This window comes from Aquarana catesbeiana, linkage group LG01 (genome assembly GCF_042186555.1).
Source record: "Aquarana catesbeiana isolate 2022-GZ linkage group LG01, ASM4218655v1, whole genome shotgun sequence".
Classification (NCBI taxonomy): domain Eukaryota; kingdom Metazoa; phylum Chordata; class Amphibia; order Anura; family Ranidae; genus Aquarana; species Aquarana catesbeiana.
In genome coordinates, this window is record NC_133324.1 from 563,565,367 (window position 1) to 563,584,079 (window position 18,713).

General features: G+C 41.4%; 1 protein-coding gene across 1 annotated transcript in view; it reads left to right on the plus strand.

Moving 5' to 3' along the window:
• The window catches only part of APC2 (APC regulator of WNT signaling pathway 2), a 121,216-nt gene that overhangs the window by 58,106 nt on the left and 44,397 nt on the right, over window positions 1-18,713 (plus strand). Inside the window, exons 5-7 of the mRNA XM_073596700.1 lie at window positions 1,617-1,788; window positions 4,772-4,880; window positions 5,282-5,395. Of these exons, the coding sequence (XP_073452801.1) occupies window positions 1,617-1,788; window positions 4,772-4,880; window positions 5,282-5,395 (395 nt within the window). The remainder of the gene's footprint in view (window positions 1-1,616; window positions 1,789-4,771; window positions 4,881-5,281; window positions 5,396-18,713) is intronic.

Here is an 18,713-nt window from a genome sequence, read left to right on the forward strand (position 1 = left end):
ACATACGGACTGTCAAGAGGAATTACAGCGTGCAGCAGGGGACCACTTGCAGTGGATGCAGTCTTTAGTGATAGGAAGGGATGTCTCAACTTGGATTTCAGAGACTTGCATATAGCTTGGAGCCATGTTGAGTGGGGAAGTGAAGCCTTGAACCTTGTCAGAAATAACCTAGCCCCACTCCCCTGTGTCTAGCAGCCTCTTTGACCAGGCAGGAATCTTTTGCTGGAGAGGAAGAAGGAAATGTCCCTAAATCACCCCATGCCCAGAGTTTTAGTGTCATCTTCGCAAAAAAAGCTGGCTTTGGACCTGCAATCATTTCAGCTCATGTAGTTATCCCCCTTTCACAAGTTATTAGCCTGCTTTTATTTATTTTATTATTTTGTCCATCCATCCCTGCCCTCCCCCAGCATTTGTGGCAATTGTCACTGAAATATTACACTCTAATGTTAATTTTATGATAAAACCTGCCTTGTCTCCCCTTCTTACATTGAGGCCTGATAAATCTGCTTACATACCGTACAGCCACTGTAGAATATCTGTGGCTATTGTGTCTGAAAAATACATTATTTTTTTTTAAGATAAACCCTGCCTCAGCTCTCCCTCCTAAATTGCAGCTTAAAGAAGCTGCTTGCATACTGTCCAGCCACTGTACAATGTGTACAATATAGAATCAGGAATTCTTCAGAGCTAAGCACATCAGGGTTCTTTCTTAACAACTGGTGTTTGCTGATCTCTCACTTCATCCTGACACCTGCTATGGAAGTTTTAGGCACCAGGGAGGAACAGGTAAGTGCAGGACACATGGCAGGGGAGGGGAGTGATTGTACCTTCACTTACATGTACATGTTGTTAAGCCAAGATAAATCAAGTACACATCTAAAGTATGTAATACAAACATGGTGTTGCTGATCTTGTCTGTGAAAATCATCCTGTTCTATAACACCACATACAGGTTAAAGGCATCTTCCAAATATGTAAACTGAAGGATTGGTGTTTTGCCCATGTCGCCCTCAAAGTTGCATTAAAAGGAGGTTTCTTCTTTTTTGCATTAGTACATGTCCCTTATGGCAGTGCCCAACTAAGCGTGCCCTTTTTTGATGATCTCTTGACTATTAGCCATGAAAATGCCCCAACTGATTATCAAGATTCATCCCCAACAGACTTCAGTGGGGTTCATTTTTAAGTTTGGAATTTTCAGACTTCAGGCAGAATTCAATTAACCTCCCACGAACCAAACCTTGGAATCAGAAGCTCAAATTCCATACAAAATTGAATGAATTAGCTGATATTGTTTAAGTGCAAAAGATGCAGAGAAAATATCTTTTATACTCATGCTCCCCCACTCCTGATGTCAGACTGAATGCAACCGGGGAAGGTTTAAAAGTAAAGATGGTGGGACTTCAGTACACCTCTGCTGTACAAATCAGCAATTGGCAATGCTATCTTTTACTATCACAAACCAGGAGTTTAAAAAAATGAATGATTGACTCTTTATTTGTTGAGTAGTCTTGACATCTTCTTTTTAGAGTCAATTTATTATGCTAGATATCATTTGATTTGCAGGCTTAAAAAATAAAAGAGTTAAAAGAATTTAACCCACATTTATTCTCTGCAAGGTGATGCCCATGGTTTATACAATCAATATGCAACCGCTGGTTCTTCTGATACCTCAGTGATCCTGGGCCGGGCTTCTGCAGCATCATCTCAGCAATCAAATAATCCTCAGAAGAAAGAAAGGGCAGAGGGTAGTTCGATTGGGACTTTAAAAGCAGAACTGGAAAGGGAAAGGTGAGAAAATAGCTAATTTAGAAAAGCTACAAAATGTAATTTTCTGTATTATACAAGAAAACATCTTCAAAAGTAAAAACTGACAGGCACTAACATGTATAATATACTTACTATAGAAAGTTGGTGTATTTGGATTTAGCTTTGTTTGGAGTGTGAAAGCATTAGAAACCTTGTCAGGTTTTACTGCTGTCTGTGACCTGACTGGGGAGGCTACCTTTCCAATTTGTTCCGGTGACCATTATCACAATCTGAAAGTGATGAAAAATCCCAAATTTTGAGTTGTCACTGGAACAAGGGCAAGTCTTCTAATGGGGACACTTGGTGGGGTGACAGCTGTGTAAGAGGGTGTTGTGTCCAGTAAAGTGAAGGGAAATTTTTCTGAGGAGACACAGATGGCAAAGAAAAACCTTGGCAGGGGTTTTAACCCTTCTATACCTTATCCAAAACGTATTTAATTTATCCAAATAACTTTTTATTGGTTTTAGATGTATGTCAAAGCAGTAGAAAGTCCCCTGGAAGTTAATGGCATAATGTGCTAGTATGCACTGCAAAATAGTAACATAAGTAGAAAAACACACCAACATGCATAAGCTCCTATATAGAAATACAACTCTTATTCGCATCAAAGTCAAACAATAACAAACAAATTACTAAAAAGTCTTGACCATGTGTCCAGCAGCCCCCCTCAGCCCCCCTAATACTTATCTGAGCCCCATCTCAATCCAGTGATGTTGCATGAGAGTCTTGGCTGTCCGGACTCTCCCTCTTCATTGGCTGAGACAGCAACAAAGCGCCATTGGCTCCCGCTGCTGTAAATCAAAGTCAGTGAGCCAATGAGGAGAGAGAGGGGGCGGGGCCGTATTTTCCATGTCTGAATGGACACATAAAGCTGCGACTCAGCTCAGGTGCCCCCACAGCAGGCTGCTTGCTGTGTGGGCACTCAACAGGAGGGAGGGGCCAGGAGTACCAAAGAGGGACCCAAGAAGAGGAGGATCTGGGCTGCTCTGTGAAAAACCACTGCACAGAGCAGGTAAGTATGACATGTTTGTTATTTTTAAAGGCGAAAAAAACAAGACTTTAGTATCATTTTATGCTTCAAAGATTTGCTATGAATACAAATTTTGATCAATTCCTTAAAAACATTTGTTATTAAATGCTGGAGTAGAAAGCTCTAGCACATCTAAAGTCTTTTTAAAAATATTTAAAATTCTCTGGCATTGATAGTATGTTCGACAACAACTAGACATGTGCGATTCAGTTTGTTCAGATTAGTTTTTCGGACTAAAGCCGGGTACACACTAACAGTTTTTTTAAACCCGCTGGGTTGCACAAAGAAAAACTGTCAGCTCTGGTCGGGAGCCGCTGTACTAACAATGCCAGGTTAGTTCAGCGATCTCCCCCCGCTGAGCTATTGTGTTCTGACAGAGGGACGACCCCCCCACCAGAAAACTTGGATCAGAGTTTTCTGCCACTGGCTGAGAGCGATGATCGGGAGTCGGTTGGCTGCTGGTTTTCCAGCATGCACGTCTGTCAGAAGCCGGCTGAACAGCTGGCTTCTGTTGGACAGACTGACATACACACTTGCCGAATGTCAGCCTTTTTTTTTTTTTAATTGGCTTTTGTCTCCCAACATTCAGCCCGTGTGTACGGGGCTTTAAAATTAAATTTTCGGAGATTCGGCTGTATCCAAACTTCCAAATGGGCATAGTAATGAATCTGAACAAATCCCAAAAAAGTTATATTGATATTTTCAGATTTATTTGAATCATTCAGATTCATTAAGAAGGTGGTTGTTAAGGCGTGGGTGGCCGCTGTGTCCTTAACAACCATGACTCATCTGCTGTGAACAGGATTCCCCACTGTTAGCAGAATGTAAACAAAACAAGTGCCGGTTAGAAAAAAAACAACAACGTGGGTCCCCCCCAAAATCCATACCAGACCCTTATTTGAACATGCAGCCTGGCAGACGAGTGCCCCCCTCCATGTTAATGAGGTGATGGCCTCTTCCCCACAACACTGGCCCAGTGATTAGGGATGACTTATCGGAATCCTGGAAGTCCCCTTTAACAAGGTGGCCCCCAGATCTTTGCCCCCTCTAAGTGAATGAGTATGGGGTACATAGTAAAAGGTCAAAAGTAAAAAAAAAACACAGAGACAGTTTTTGACAAGCGCTTTATTAAAAAACCTAGGTGAACCCACCCCCATGTTTACCTGTCATTCAGTGAGTGACGGGACACAAGACTGGTCGTGTTTATTGGCCAGCAGGCATTCATCGTGATTGATGTTGGATCTATTTCTGGGGCTTTTTTTTTTTTTAAGGGGGCTTCCAGAGTCTGATAAGTCACCCCGTACCCACATAACCACCAGACCAGGGTTGTGGGGAAGAGGTCCTTGTTCTTATCGACATGGGGACAAGGTGCCTCGAGCCCCTCCCATGTAGGTTTGGGGGGGGCTAGCTCATCCGCCTCCCTTTCCTGGCCTGCCCAGGCTGCATGCTCGGATAAGTGTCCGGTATGGATTTTAGGGGTGCCCATTCCATTTTTCTATTTTGGCTGGGGTTCTCCTAAAAACCCATACCAGAACTAAGATATTTAGTTTCTCTTTTTCAATTACGATGTGGAGTTCCTAACCAACACTTGTTTTGTTTACATTCTGCTGACGGCAGAGAATCCCGCTGACAGTAGATGAGTCACGGTTGTTAAGGATGTGGCGTCCTGCTTCTTAACAACAAGGCTTTTTGGAATGAAATTAACAAAATACTGAAGATATGAAACAAATTCCAAAAACTAATAGGGTCTATTAACAAATGCATCCGCAATGAATTCTTCAATTAAGGAATGCATTTGAAAATGAAACTAAACAAAATTTTCCGGCATGCACATGTCTAACAACAATCAAATTGTTCAGCATGAATATTAAGAGAGTAGCTAGAAGTCTGTCAGTCCACAAATAGCTTATCTAAAACAATGATTTATTTTCCCAGATCTCTATTGTTGGGAGAAATAGACAAAGAAGAAAAAGAGAAACTATGGTATTACTCCCAACTTCAAAGTCTGTCCAAGCGCTTAGAGGAGCTGCCCCAAGTGGAAACGGTATGCATGGTGATCTTTATAAAAAGTATATCAAAAATATCATGCACATATTAAATTTAGAGGGTTAGAATCTTTGTCAAGCTTTGTCAGGGACAAAAACCTGATAGAGGCGATAACTCTTAACCACTCTATCCTAAAATTTAAGAAATTGGGTCTGTGTACTTTTCCACTAAGATACAAACAACTATAAACTGTAATATTTAAAGGTAATAGATTATATTAGTAAACTGTAAATACTATAAGTATATATAGTAATGCTAATGAAGTGAACCACAGTTGTCAATTGCCAGTTGTGTTTTACCATATTGTGCAGTTCAGCAACAATGGGTCCCTGAAAGTGATTTTAAAGGGATGGGTATCTACTCTTCACAGTTCTCTCTGATCACCATTTGTATGTTCAGTTCTCAATGCAGATTGACCTGATCCGTCAGCAGCTAGAGTTTGAGTCTCAGCACCTGCGCTGTGTGTTAGAGGAAAGATTTGGTACAGCAGATGAAATGATGCAAAGAGCACAGGTAAGGTCTAAAAGTGTCAGATAACAGTAAAACAGAACAAAAAGCAATACATATAAACCATTTACATGATGCTTTGACAAGGATTGATTTTTTTCCTATGGTTTTGAAAAACTCTTAACTTGTCCAAAAGCATATAAATATGATTGCCTTCCCTCCAATTACAGTGCCTTGAAAAAGTATTCATACCCATTGAAATTTTCCACATTTTGTCATGTTACAACCAAAAATGTAAATGTATTTTACAGAGATTTTATATAATAGACCAACACAAAGTGGCACATAATTGTGAAGAGGAAGGACAAATGGTTTTCACAATTTTTTACAAATAAATATCTGAAAAGTGTGGCGTGTATTTGCATATGTCTAGCCTTGCACATCTAGAGAGTGACATTTTTGCACATTCTTCTTTGCAAGATAGCTCAAGCTCTGTCGGATTGGACGCACAGCGTCTGTGAACAGCAATTTGAACAGCAATTTTCAAGTCTTGCCACAGATTCCCAGTTGGATTTAGGTCTTATTGCTCACATATACCAGTTATGGGCCAATTTCCTGTAACAACACCAGGCTAATGAAAACCAACTAGGAGGATTCAATCGAGGAACTGTGAAGTACCATAATTGGCTCGAGGCCAATCCATCGGTAATCCTGATTGCTATGCTCAATGAACTGTTCATGGTCTGGTTCTACCAGTGTGATTCTCTCACAAGCCCTATGGCAAACAATTATATGGTGTATCACTTGAAGTGCCAGAAGATTGCCTCTAGTTAGGAGGGTACATGTTAGTGGACTTTGAATTACCATGTTGCAGACAGTCCCTCCTGGATGACAAGTCCCAGATGGGACTATTCAACCCAGTTTAGCCTCTTTTAGGCTGCTCCCCAGTCCGTTGATCTGTTGATATGATAGTGGGTTACCCAAAGGATTGTGGAGTAGAATCCAAGTGGCCCCCACCGTGCATTTACCTCAATTTAGCTTTGCACAGTGCAGGGACTCCGGTCCCCCTACCTTATCCCCGGATCCGGTTTTGGGCAATTATAATGAGAGACTGAATGCACTACGCATGTATGTGAGATTGCAGGCCCTGTTGTGATGTGTGTGTGACAACATTATCCACTGTTTTTAATCATTGGTGTCTGGATATATGGGCTATTTTACCCAATATACTTTTTGCTAATTGGTGAATATTTTTCAATACAGTTCATTTTTTCTACATCCCATGGTTGGTTCTCCTTATGAAACTCATGTAAGGTGAGGTGTTCTGAAAAGGTCACCTCTACATTGATTTCTAGATTGCTATTTAGTTGCGTAGGTACCCTGTCCGAAAGGACATATCGGGTTAATTAATTAATATTAATAGATTCCCAGAATTTGGGCTATGGCCCTCCTCTAAAGTTTTTAATGTTTGGTGGATTTAGGTCTGGACCTTGACTGGGCCATTCTAACACATGAATATGCTTTGATCTTAACCATTTCATTGTAGCTCTGGCTGTATGTTTAGGGTCGTTGTCCTGCTGGAAGGTGAACCTCCGCCCCAGACTCAAGTCTTTTGCAGACTCTAACATGTTTTCTTTTAAGATTGCCCTGTATTTGGCTCCATCCATCTTCCCATCAACTCTGACCAGCTTCCCTGTCCCTGCTGAAGTAAAGCATCCCCACAACATGATGCTGCCACCACCATGTTTTATGGTGGGGATGGTGTGTTCAGGGTGATGTGCAGTGTTAGTTTTCTGCCACACATAGCGTTTTGGCCAAAAAGTTCAATTTTGGTCTCATCTGACCAGAGCACCTTCTTCCACATGTTTGCAGTGTCCCCCACCTGGCTTCTCACAAATTGCAAATGAGACTTCTTCCCATCTGAGCTGTGGATCTCTGCAGCTCCTCCAGAGTTACCATGGGCCTCTTGGCTGCTTCTCTGATTAATGTTCTTCTTGCCCAGCCTGTCAGTTTAGGTGGACGACCACGTCTTGGTAGGTTTGCAGTTGTGCCATACTCTTTCCATTTTTGGATGATGGATTGAACAGTGCTCCGTGATATGTTCAAAGCTTGGAATATTTTTTATAACCTAACCCTGCTTTAAACTTCTCCACAACATTATCCCTGACCTGTCTGGTGTGTTCCTTAGCCTTCATAGTGCTGTTTGTTCACTAAGGTTCTATAACAAACCTCTGAGGGCTTCACAGAACAGCTGTATTTATACTGAGATTAAATTACACACAGGTGGACTCTATCTACTAATTAGACTTGTGAAGGCAATTGGTTCCACTAGATTTTAGTTAGGGGTATAAGAGTAAAAGGGGCTAAATACAAATGCCATGCCACACTTTTCAGATATTTATTTGTAAAACATTTTGAAAAACATTTATCATTTTCCTTCCACTTCACAATGTGCCACTTTGTATTGGTCTATCTCTATCACATAAAATTCCAATAAAATAAATGTACGTTTTTGGTTGTAACATGACAAAATGTGGAAAATTTCAAGGAGTATGAATACTTAACAAGGCACTGTACTTCAGTATCTGAAAACAGAAATGGGACAAATTTATATACAAATGAAATCCTTTAGTAGTCTACCAATGGAAAGCCAGCGGTTCTTTTTGGGCAGGGGCAAATAGGGGACAATTTACTATGCCAGCAATGGGTTAATGGAGAAGGTGAGACTAGAGAATATAACTTCATCCTATTTCAAAGTCAGGTCCTCATTGGAAGATGTGTCTGTAAAAGATAGCCAAATAAGCTTGTAGATTGATGATGGTGTGCATTCCACAATGCCCCGGTACATCCATCCTTAGGGGCAATTCACTGGTTGCGTGAGAAGAACACTATTTGTGCTGCTGCAAAGTATTTGCTAAGGTTGGGAATGCCTAGGCCTCCAGCAGGTTTTCAATGATATAGGATATTGCTGGCTATTCTTGGCCTACTGGAGTGCATGTTGACTTTCAATATTTTCTCATGCTGTGTTCATAAGATGTGGCTACTGGCTAGGTATGGACCCTGAAATAGTAAAGAATTTTGGGTATGTTTGACACTCTAATTAAATATATACCAACTAAACCAGGATATTGTGGGAGATTACCAGGCAGAAAGCAAGCCTGACAGTTATTTAAAGTGGATGTAAACCCAATTCATGAAATCTGAGCTGGGCACATATGTCTGTAGTGTTTACTTATCTCTCTCCAAAGTCCCATGTGTTTCTTTTAGCTCTGTTATCAGCCTGATAACTTCTGACAAGTTCTCCAACACAGGAGATAAAAGCAGCCTGAAGTTTGTGTAGTGGGAGGATGCTATAAATAGATTAGCAGAGTGCTGCTCTATTCAGGGCAGAGCTCTGTACATTACTTCCTTCCTTTGCCAATGTAGAGTGGGGGGTGCCTTTCCTCTAATCAGCTGTCTTGTCTGTATGCCAATAATCCAATCCCAGTGCTGAACAGATGTGCACTTTCTAAAGATACAAAGATGAAGACAGCAGATATACATGTAAAACTCATGTAGGGAGATTTATTTCATCCCTGTATCATCTGAGGCTGTTCACTTCACTGGTTATATGTGAGGGTTTACATCCATTTTAAGTACGGAAGGATATTTGGAGTTTGTATAAGGAGGTGGATCCCCAAATAAGGTAGGGCTGTGGCCCAGGTGAATTTATAGGGTCTGTTAAAGAGATTCAGGGCTCAATTGTATACTTCATGGCTTTGAATAATACCCATTTCCAAAGAAACCAAATATAGTAGAAATAATGTTTTTTTTGAGAATGAAGATCTCAATGATGGAGCTGCTTATTTCTTGCTATAGGATTTTGTATGACCATAACTTACAGTCTACTTATTACAAACCTTTTTGTAGTATTAAATGTACAGAAAGTGCACGCACTCAATTGTTTTGTGAAATAATTTTTCCAAAAAAATTCTTATAAAAATTCATATTAAAGCTTAACTCTGTGTTTTAATCAACTTTAAATAATCCACTAAACCAACTTTAATTGATGTTTGATTTTTGATTAATAAGTGCACGATTTCGCAGACAGTTTTGATATTTTATATGTATATTGGATTGATTTATATATTGTAGTTACATACATAGTTAGTCAGGTTGAAAAAAGAAACAAGTCCATCTAGTTCAACCATAAAAATAAATAAATAAAAAATAATATCATACAATCCCATATACCCAATCCTATACCCACAGTTGATCCAGAGGAAAGCGAAAAACCCCAGCAAAGCATGATCCAATTTGCTACAGCAGGGGAAAAAATTATTTTCTGATCCCCCGAGAGGCAATCGAATTTTCCCTGGATCAACTTTACCTATAAATGTCAGTACCTAATTATATTATGTACATTTAGGAAAGTATCCAGGCCTTTCTTAAAGTGGTGTTCCGGCCAAAATTATACTTTTTAAATAAAAATACCCCTATAATACACAAGCTTAAAGTATTCTAGTAAAGTTAGTCTGTAAACTAAGGTCTGTTTTGTTTGTTTATAGCAGCAGTTTGTTATTTTATAAACTTACAGCAGGCCGTGGCCATCTTAAGTGTGGGCATCTGAAGCCACACTGTATTTCTTCCTGGATCTCATCCTTGCAGATCTCGCACATGCTCAGTGCAGCACAAGCAGTGTAATAGATTTCAGGTCAGGTTTCCATAGCAAGGAAGTTGCCGCCCCTTCCCAGAAGGCATTGCAAACAGGAAATGATGCGATGAGCCGCGGCCAGGGAGGAGGAAGTGAAAAATGAATACAGCAGATATACAGTAGGTGCTAAGAAAAAAAAATTTAAAATATCCAATTCGTTTGCAGTGCACAGTTTAGTGAGGGATGCTGAAGAGTTGTAAAAGTGGGTGGTACTCCACTTTAAAGCAATCTACTGAGCTGGCCAGAATCACCTCTGGAGGGAGTCTATTCCACATTTTCACAGCTCTTATGCCCCGTACACACGGTCGGATTTTCCGACGGAAAATGTGTGATAGGACCTTGTTGTCGGAAATTCCGACCGTGTGTAGGCTCCATCACACATTTTCCATCGGATTTTCTGACACACAAAGTTTGAGAGCAGGATATAAAATTTTCCGACAACAAAATCCGTTGTCGGAAATTTCGATCGCGTGTACACAAATCCGACGGACAAAGTGCCACGCACGCTCAGAATAAATAAAGAGATGAAAGCTATTGGCCACTGCCCCGTTTATAGTCCCAACGTACGTGTTTTACGTCACTGCGTTTAGAACGATCAGATTTTCTGACAACTTTGTGTGACCGTGTGTATGCAAGACAAGTTTGAGCCAACATCCGTCGGAAAAAAATCCTAGGATTTTGTTGTCGGAATGTCCGAACAAAGTCCGACCGTGTGTACGGGGCATTACAGTGAAGAAACCTTTCCATATTTGGAGATGAAATCTCTTTTCCTCTAGGCGTAAAGAGTGCCCCCTTGTCCTCTGTGTTGACTGTAAAGTGAATAGCTTAAAACCAAGTTCACTATATGGACCCCTTATATATTTGTACATGTTGATCAAATCCCCCCTTAGGCTCCATTCACACTAGCGCGTTTTTTGATGCATTTTGCATTTTGCAGAAATGCATGGGAATTTTTTAACATGGGTTCCTATGGAACATGTTCACATCAATGCCTTTTTGTACCTCTGCATTTTTGGAAAGGGTCAGGGACTTTTTTTCATGCAAAATGCTGCGTTTTGCATGTAATAGAATTCTATGGACCAGCATCAAAAACGCAAGTGCACCATTTTTGCAGTGTTTTTACAGCATTTTTGATGCTTTTTTTTTTTTTTTTTTAGACTGTATACAGTCTAAAAAAAAACTGAAAAAAAAAATGCAAAACGTGGCAAAAACGCCGCAAAAACGCTGTAAAAAGGAAAAGGCTACAAAAACGTTGCTCAAAAACGTGGCAAGCATGACAAAAAAAACTCCAAAAACGCTCAAAAGCAACATGCATAGGTGTGAATCGAGCCTAAATTGTAATACAGTGCAATTTATTTTTACATAATTTTGCAAGGTTGGTGTACACTTTGTGGTACCGCTGTCAGTGAAATTGGTTGGTGTATGGTGAATGCAGAAGTTTTCTATACATTTTTTTATACAAGTAAAAGACCTGCTTTAATGCAACACACTTGTGTTAATGCAGTGATAATAGAGTGAACTCAGCCTTAGACCCCTTTCACACTGGGGCGGTTTGCAGGCGTTATTGCGCTAAAAATAGCGCCTGCAAACCGCCCCTAAACAGCCTCCGCTGTTTGTTCAGTGTGAAAGCCCGAGGGCTTTCACACTGAAGCGGTGCGCTGGCAGGAGAAGAAAAAATCTCCTGTCAGCCGCTTCTTTGGAGCGGTGAAGGAGCGGTGTATTCACCGCTCCTAAACCGCTCCTAAACCGCTCCTGCCCATTGAAATCAATGGGACAGCGCGGCTATACCGCGGTAATACCGCGGCTATAGCCGCGCTATACGAGGGGTTTTAACCCTTTTTCGGCCGCCAGCGGGGGGTTAAAACCGCACCGCTAGCGGCCGAATACCGCGGTAAAACAGCGCTAAATATAGCGCTGTTTTACCGCCGACGCCCCCTACCGCCCCAGTGTGAAAGGGGCCTTAGTGTCAGTAGGGTGATAAAAAGAAGAAAAAAAAACATTCGGTGGAGGTGGGATTTGGTGAACAGTGGGCGTGGGGGAAAGACATTGATGGTCTGTAGGGGTAAAGCACCTACCTTGCACTGCAGAGAGTGTCCAGCACTGCTGCTCTCTCTTGACCTCCTCCTGCCACAGGAACTAGGCACCTGCTATATGTGTCAGGCTTGAGATCGCACCACAGGACAATTTGTTCAAACAGTTGGAGTTGGGTGCTGGAATGAGTGTTTAGGTCTGAGAGGCAGCTCATACCTTCAGGACACTGGCATTGTTCTAAAATCTTGGGAAAGTCCCGTGGACTCTGTGATGGTTGGGGGCATTTCCTTTCTAGGGTACAAAATTTATTTCTGAGGCTTTGAAACTTGCAGTTGACACTCTGCATGGTCTCTGAATGTATATGGGCATATTACATACAGACAGCCTAAAATATGTGTGGAATCTGATGTTACATACAGCTAATTTCCTGACAGTTTGCCAACTTTTATTACTGACAGTAACTTACAGTGCCAGTGTCTGGGTACTTTTTCACCTGATGACTTACATAACACAAAGAGAAATGTTCTGGAAGCTGGAGGCATTTTTTGTACACAGAGGATATACAGAAAACAAAGACAGTCCCTGCATATTAATCGCATACAGGTACTCCTCACTTAACGACCAGGTTCTGTTCCCATGACCAAGTCGTTAAACAAATTGGTTGTTAACCACTTCAATACCAGGCACCTTCCTGCCTAGGCCAATTTTCAGCGCTGTTGCAATTTGAATGACAATTGCGCGGTCATACAACACTGTACCCAAACAATTTTTTTATAATTTTGTTCCCAAAAATAGAGCTTTCTTTTGGTGGTATTTGATCACCTCTGTGGTTTTTATTTTTTGCGCAACAAATAAAAAAAGATCGAAAATTTTGAAAAAAAACAAGTTTTTCTTTGTTTCTGTTAAAATATTTTCTAAATAAGTACGTTTTCTTCTTCAATGACGGGCACTGATATGGCTGCACTGACGGGCACTGATACGGTGGCATTGATGGGCACCGATGAGGTGGCACCAATGAGGTGGCACTGACGGGCACTGATGATGGGCACTGATAGGTGGCACTGATGGGCACTGATAGGTGGCACTGGTATGCGGCACTGATGGGCACTCATAAGCAGAACTGATGGGCCCTCGTAGGTGGCATTGATTGGTACTTATGGGTGGCACTGATGGGTACTTATGGGTGGCACTGATAGGTGGCACTGATGGGCACTGATAGGTGGGCACTGATGGGCACTGATGGGCACAGATGGGCACTGACAGGTGGCACTGATGACACTGATTGGTGGCACTGAATAAACTGATTGGTGGCATTGCTGGGCAGACCTGAAACATGTTGGTGCCAATCAGTGCCCATTTGTGGGCACTGATTGGCACAGATTGGGCACATTGGGCACATGTGGATGGCCATGGGGTACATACCTGGCCATCCACATGTTGCCCCTTCCCTGGTGGTCCTAGTGGCGATCCCTGGTGGTCCGGTGTGATGATCTGAGGGGGGGCTGCGCTGATAAACAATCAGCACAGAACCCCCTGTCAGGAGAACCGCCGTTCGGCTCTCCTCTACTCGCGTCTGTCAGACGCGAGTGAGGAAAAGCCGATCAACGGCTCTTCCTATTGACATCGTGATCAGCCGTGATTGGACACGGCTGATCACATGGTAAAGAGCCTCCGCCGGAGGCTCTTTACCAAGATCGGTGGAGCGGTGTGTCAGGCTGACACACCGCTCCACCGATCGCCGCGATGCGCGCCCCCGCGGGCGCGTGGCAGCATGTTATCCTGCTGGACATCATATGACGCCCAGTCAGGATATCGTCAATCCGCTATAGGCCGGGCGGGAAGTGGTTAAACAAGGAGTCACAAGAAATCAATATTTTAAGCATTCTTTACTACTGTACAGTACTGTATTGTGAAAAAAAGTTCTAAACACAAAACTCCAGCTTAATAACGTTGTTTTCATTTGCATAAGTACAGAACACAAATGAAAATTCTGTACTGTACTGTACAATACAATGATATAGTACAGTACAGTTCAATGAGCTGGTCCTAAGTCCGAACTGTCATTAAACAGGTAAGTCGTTAGAGAAGTATCTGTATACACTCAATGCGCCAGGATGAATTAATTCTGGTCATAGATTTAAAGTACATGTCAATGGAATTTCATGCATTAGGCAAAAATCTTACTCAAGTAAGGACATTAACGAAAGCAACTACACAAAACACAATTTATATTTATGCCCAAAGAGATTTCATGGTCTTCAGATTGTATATTTGATTCTTTAACTTCAAAGCCTTCTTGGGATCCATTAGAATTTGTTGTTATAACTCAGAAAACCAAGAACACAGGAGTGCTTTTATTTAATCTGTTTCAGATATAGTATTAAGGTTTATTATGATCCATATATACAGTAGATAAAATTATGTATTATATGTCATAATAAAAGAGATTTCTAGTCATCTTCTTTTCCCTCAAACCAAGTGTTATATTAAGCGTCAATACTAAGTGGTCTCTAGTGTATAGCACACATAAAATCAGACCGATCACATAAAGCCATTTGTTTCTGTTACATACAGTATGTCACAAATATGAGTACACCCCTCACCTTTTTGTAAATATTTTATTATATCTTTTCATGTGAAAACACTGAAGAAATTACACTTTGCTACAATGTAAAGTAGTGCGTGTACAGCTTGTATAACCCCCCACTCCTCATAGGTAGAGACTTTCAGAGCTGATCGTTGAATCATTCAGGGCTCTGCTAATCTATTTATTTCTTCCTCCCCAACACAAAACTCAGGCTGCTTTTATCATATGTGACGGAGAACTTGTCAGGAGTTATCAGGCGGATATCAGAAGAACGGAGCAGGAGAAACCTATGGGACATAGTGCTTTGAAGAGAGATAACAAACACGAAAACACGGCAGATAAATGTGCCCAGATCAAATTTCATGAATCGGGTTTACATCCACTTTTACACAAAACACAATTGGTATAGAAACCAAAGCCCTAAGGCAAATTAATTTACTCTACTGAAGGCTCAATAAATAATAGGAGGATTAGTCCCTCTGAAGTGATCCATTAACAGTACCAAGGAATTGATACAATAAATTCCTAGGGGGACATGGTGATGGAAGCCACCGTCTCCTTACATTTTATCCAAATGTCCCAGACCTTGGAGAATTTAGTAGGGCATCCTGTAAACTCATATGTATATTTATACAGTGGCACCATTTTATTTACTATGGACTTCCAGAAATTAGATGTAGCAGTCTGAGGGGATTTTCAGTTGAGGAGTATAGACGTAGGAATAGTAATGATCCTAGAGTTCTCATGGCTCTGGATGTGGCCAGCAAATGAACAAGACCCAGTATACAGACATCAATAGATAAGGGCACCGAAACAGTCGTGACCGAATGAATACAATTAGAGATATCTGCTCAAAAGGGCTTAATGCCTGGACATTCCCATAATACATGTGTAAATGTGGCTGGGTCATCCGAACAATGTCAACATCTAGATGGGTGTGAGGGAAAAATCCTGTGCAGTTTTTGGGGGGTAAAATATACTCTATTGACAATTTTAAATTGAATCAGTCAGTCCCTGGTAGAGACCAATTGTTGCATGGGATATTCCCAAATGTCTTCCCAGTCCTCGGAATCTAGCTCCGGAACCTCCCCGCGCCAGCACTATAATGCCGTGTACACACTATCGGACATTCTGACAACAAAACCGTGGATTTTATTCCGATGGACGTGGTCTCAAACTTGTCTTGCATACACACGGTCACACAAATGTTGTCGGAAACGTCAAGAACACGGTGACGTACAAGACGTACGAAAAGCCAAGAAAGATGACGTTCGATAGCCAGTGCAGCTCTTCTGCTTGATTCCGAGCATGCATGGAATTTTGTGCGTCTGAATTGGGTACACACGCTCGGAATTTCCGACAACAAGTTTTGTCGTCGGAAAATTTGAGAACCAGCTCTCAAACATTTGTTGTCGGAAATTCTGACAGCAAATGTCCGATGGAGCCTACACACGGTTGGAATTTCCTACAACAAGCTCACATCGAACATTTGTTGTTCGATGTGTGTACGATGTGTGTACGCAGCATAAGAGTTTGTCAATGCCTTCATGTATAGTAAGTTGAAGTACTTTGTATATGGTAGGGAGAGATTTCACCAGGGAGTCATTCCACAGTAGAGGCTCTATCCCTGATACTGTAAAGGAGGCAAGTTGAGTAGAGAATTGCAATTGAAAAGCATGGCACAATTGAAGGAATCAGAACAGATATGAGTTCGCGATTTTAAGGAGTCAAAGGTTTGAAGGGCACCACCTGCATATATTTGATTAAGATACTTGATTCCCTTGGAAGCCCATATATTAGATCTGGAAAGATATAGAACTAAGAAAGTGAGGGGTTCAACCAGAGAGGTGTGTGGGGTGACCACTGGTGTGATGACACAGGGTGTTGCAACTGCCAACCCTTAAAAACAGCCTTCATGGACTGTGTGATGAGGAAGGGGGACATACATATATATTAATGGGCTACTGTACATGAAAATATACAAATGTTATTGCATAAAATAATATGACAATGTCAATAGAAGTGGAATGGATATAAAAGACATGAAACATTTGTTCATCTTTGATAAAAATATTGTAAGTTACTTGTATTTAAGTAATAAAAAATAAGGCTATTTTTGAAGTGTGCACGGTTAGGTCAAATGGCTATTCCTACAAATAACTTAAGTTTTCATAGAAATAAATATGTCAGAAAAGGAAATGTCCTGACAATCAAAACATCTTTAAAAAGACAAGGGCATGGGCATTGGCATCTCTGATTTGCTCCTACTAGGCAAACAAACAGGTTCATTTGACAGTAGGGCCCATAAAACAACCAGGACTTGACTTCCCCACATTATCCTGCTGTCTGACCATCCAAGATTCCGGCATGTATTTCAACCTTCTGAACAAATCAAAACGTACGCAGATCTGTGCATGTTCCCTCACGTGACAGCACTCGGCCTGCCAGTTTGCTATCAAGTGGTGCATTATGAAGAGGCGGGTGAAGTGTCAAATTTTTACTTCATGTCTGGAAGTACTGTTTTCGTATGGTCACTTCTGTAAAGCAAAACCCTTACTTTGCCTAGTATGGGCAAAGTACAGGTTCACTACAACAAGGCAGTACATACTAAATACATTGTGTCTGCTTTTACAGTGTATAGTGTACAGTGTGCAGTGTACAATATGCTTTAGATGGCCTAACACCAACCAATAGAATGAGCAGCTGAAATGTTTGATCAATAATCCGATTTATAGCACTGATGCCCTAACATTATTGTATTTTTTTTATAGATAATTTTATATTTGTTTTCTCCAAATATAAACAGATTTGCTTGACATATGTGGCCTAGTTTTTGCTGGAGTTCATCCATGTTGTGTAGGCATCCCCAATAATTTGCTGGATGTTAATAGAAAAATGTATTGCCTATGCAAGAAAAGGCAAAAAATTGTTCTGCTTAAATTTGGTAAAAGAAAAAGTGTTCAACGTATATGTCATAGGAAAGATGTGACTCATAGTAGAACATATTGTCAATTTTAAAGTATTTTTTCTGTAAATTAATGGTTCACATTCATATTTTTATACACTACAGCTAACTTTTATTTGGCTTTAAGAAGGTTACTCTTTGTCTCAATGGGACACAGTTGACAAAAAACCCACCAAGAATTTTAACAATTCGCTGCTCTATCCATCATCAAACATGTGTCTTTAGATAAACGTTAACATTTTTCTGACATACAGATACTGACCTGCTTTATCTAATAGACTGTTAAAAGAAAGGTGCAGGATTTAAAAAAAATAAACTTACATACTCACCTAGGTGGATGCAGAATTGATCGGATGCTTCATCTGTCCTCTGCCACGTCTAAGACCGAGAACTGAGCGATCAAACACCGCTGATTGCTCAGTTCTCAGTCTTCACTGAGCAGACAGCAGTGAATGCCAGTCACTGACTCTCTGCTCTGCCCCTCTAGAGCTGGATCGCTGGGCTATGAAGGGGGTGGGAGCGGCTGGCTCAGGCATCTGAGTAGATCCTGATATTAAAGTCGGGATCCCTTCAGAGCCTGGACTGGCTGAGTGACATAAGCTGACAGCAGGCTTTAGCCTGCTGTCAGCTTAATATGTTTCACAGGAGTTCAGAATGAAGTACACTCCTGTGACCTACTGTCATGTACCTTGGTTGGAGGCCGAGTTGACTAGGGGACTTTCCTTGCGGCTCTGGTCTGAGCACCCCTGAATGTGGTGACTGAGTTTCAAGGCTCAAAGAAGCATGGGTGTCTCAGGGGTGTCTGTAGATTGGTAGCAAGTGATTGCCATGATCAGAGACATGGTCAAGGCAGCATGGTCAGGAAGCAGGCTGAGGTCAGTACCAGGGAAGCAGGCAAAGCAAGGTCCAGTAGCAGGCCCGAGGTCAGCACCAAGGAAGCAGGCAAAGAATAGTCAGCGGTAACTCGAGGTCAATATCCAGAATCCACAGAAAAAGGCGGGTCAGCAACAAAAGATCAATCGGCAAAGCAGGAACACAGGAACAAGGATCACAAGGAAGCTAAAGAACATCCAGCGATTAGCACACACCAGGACCGCCTTTAAATAGG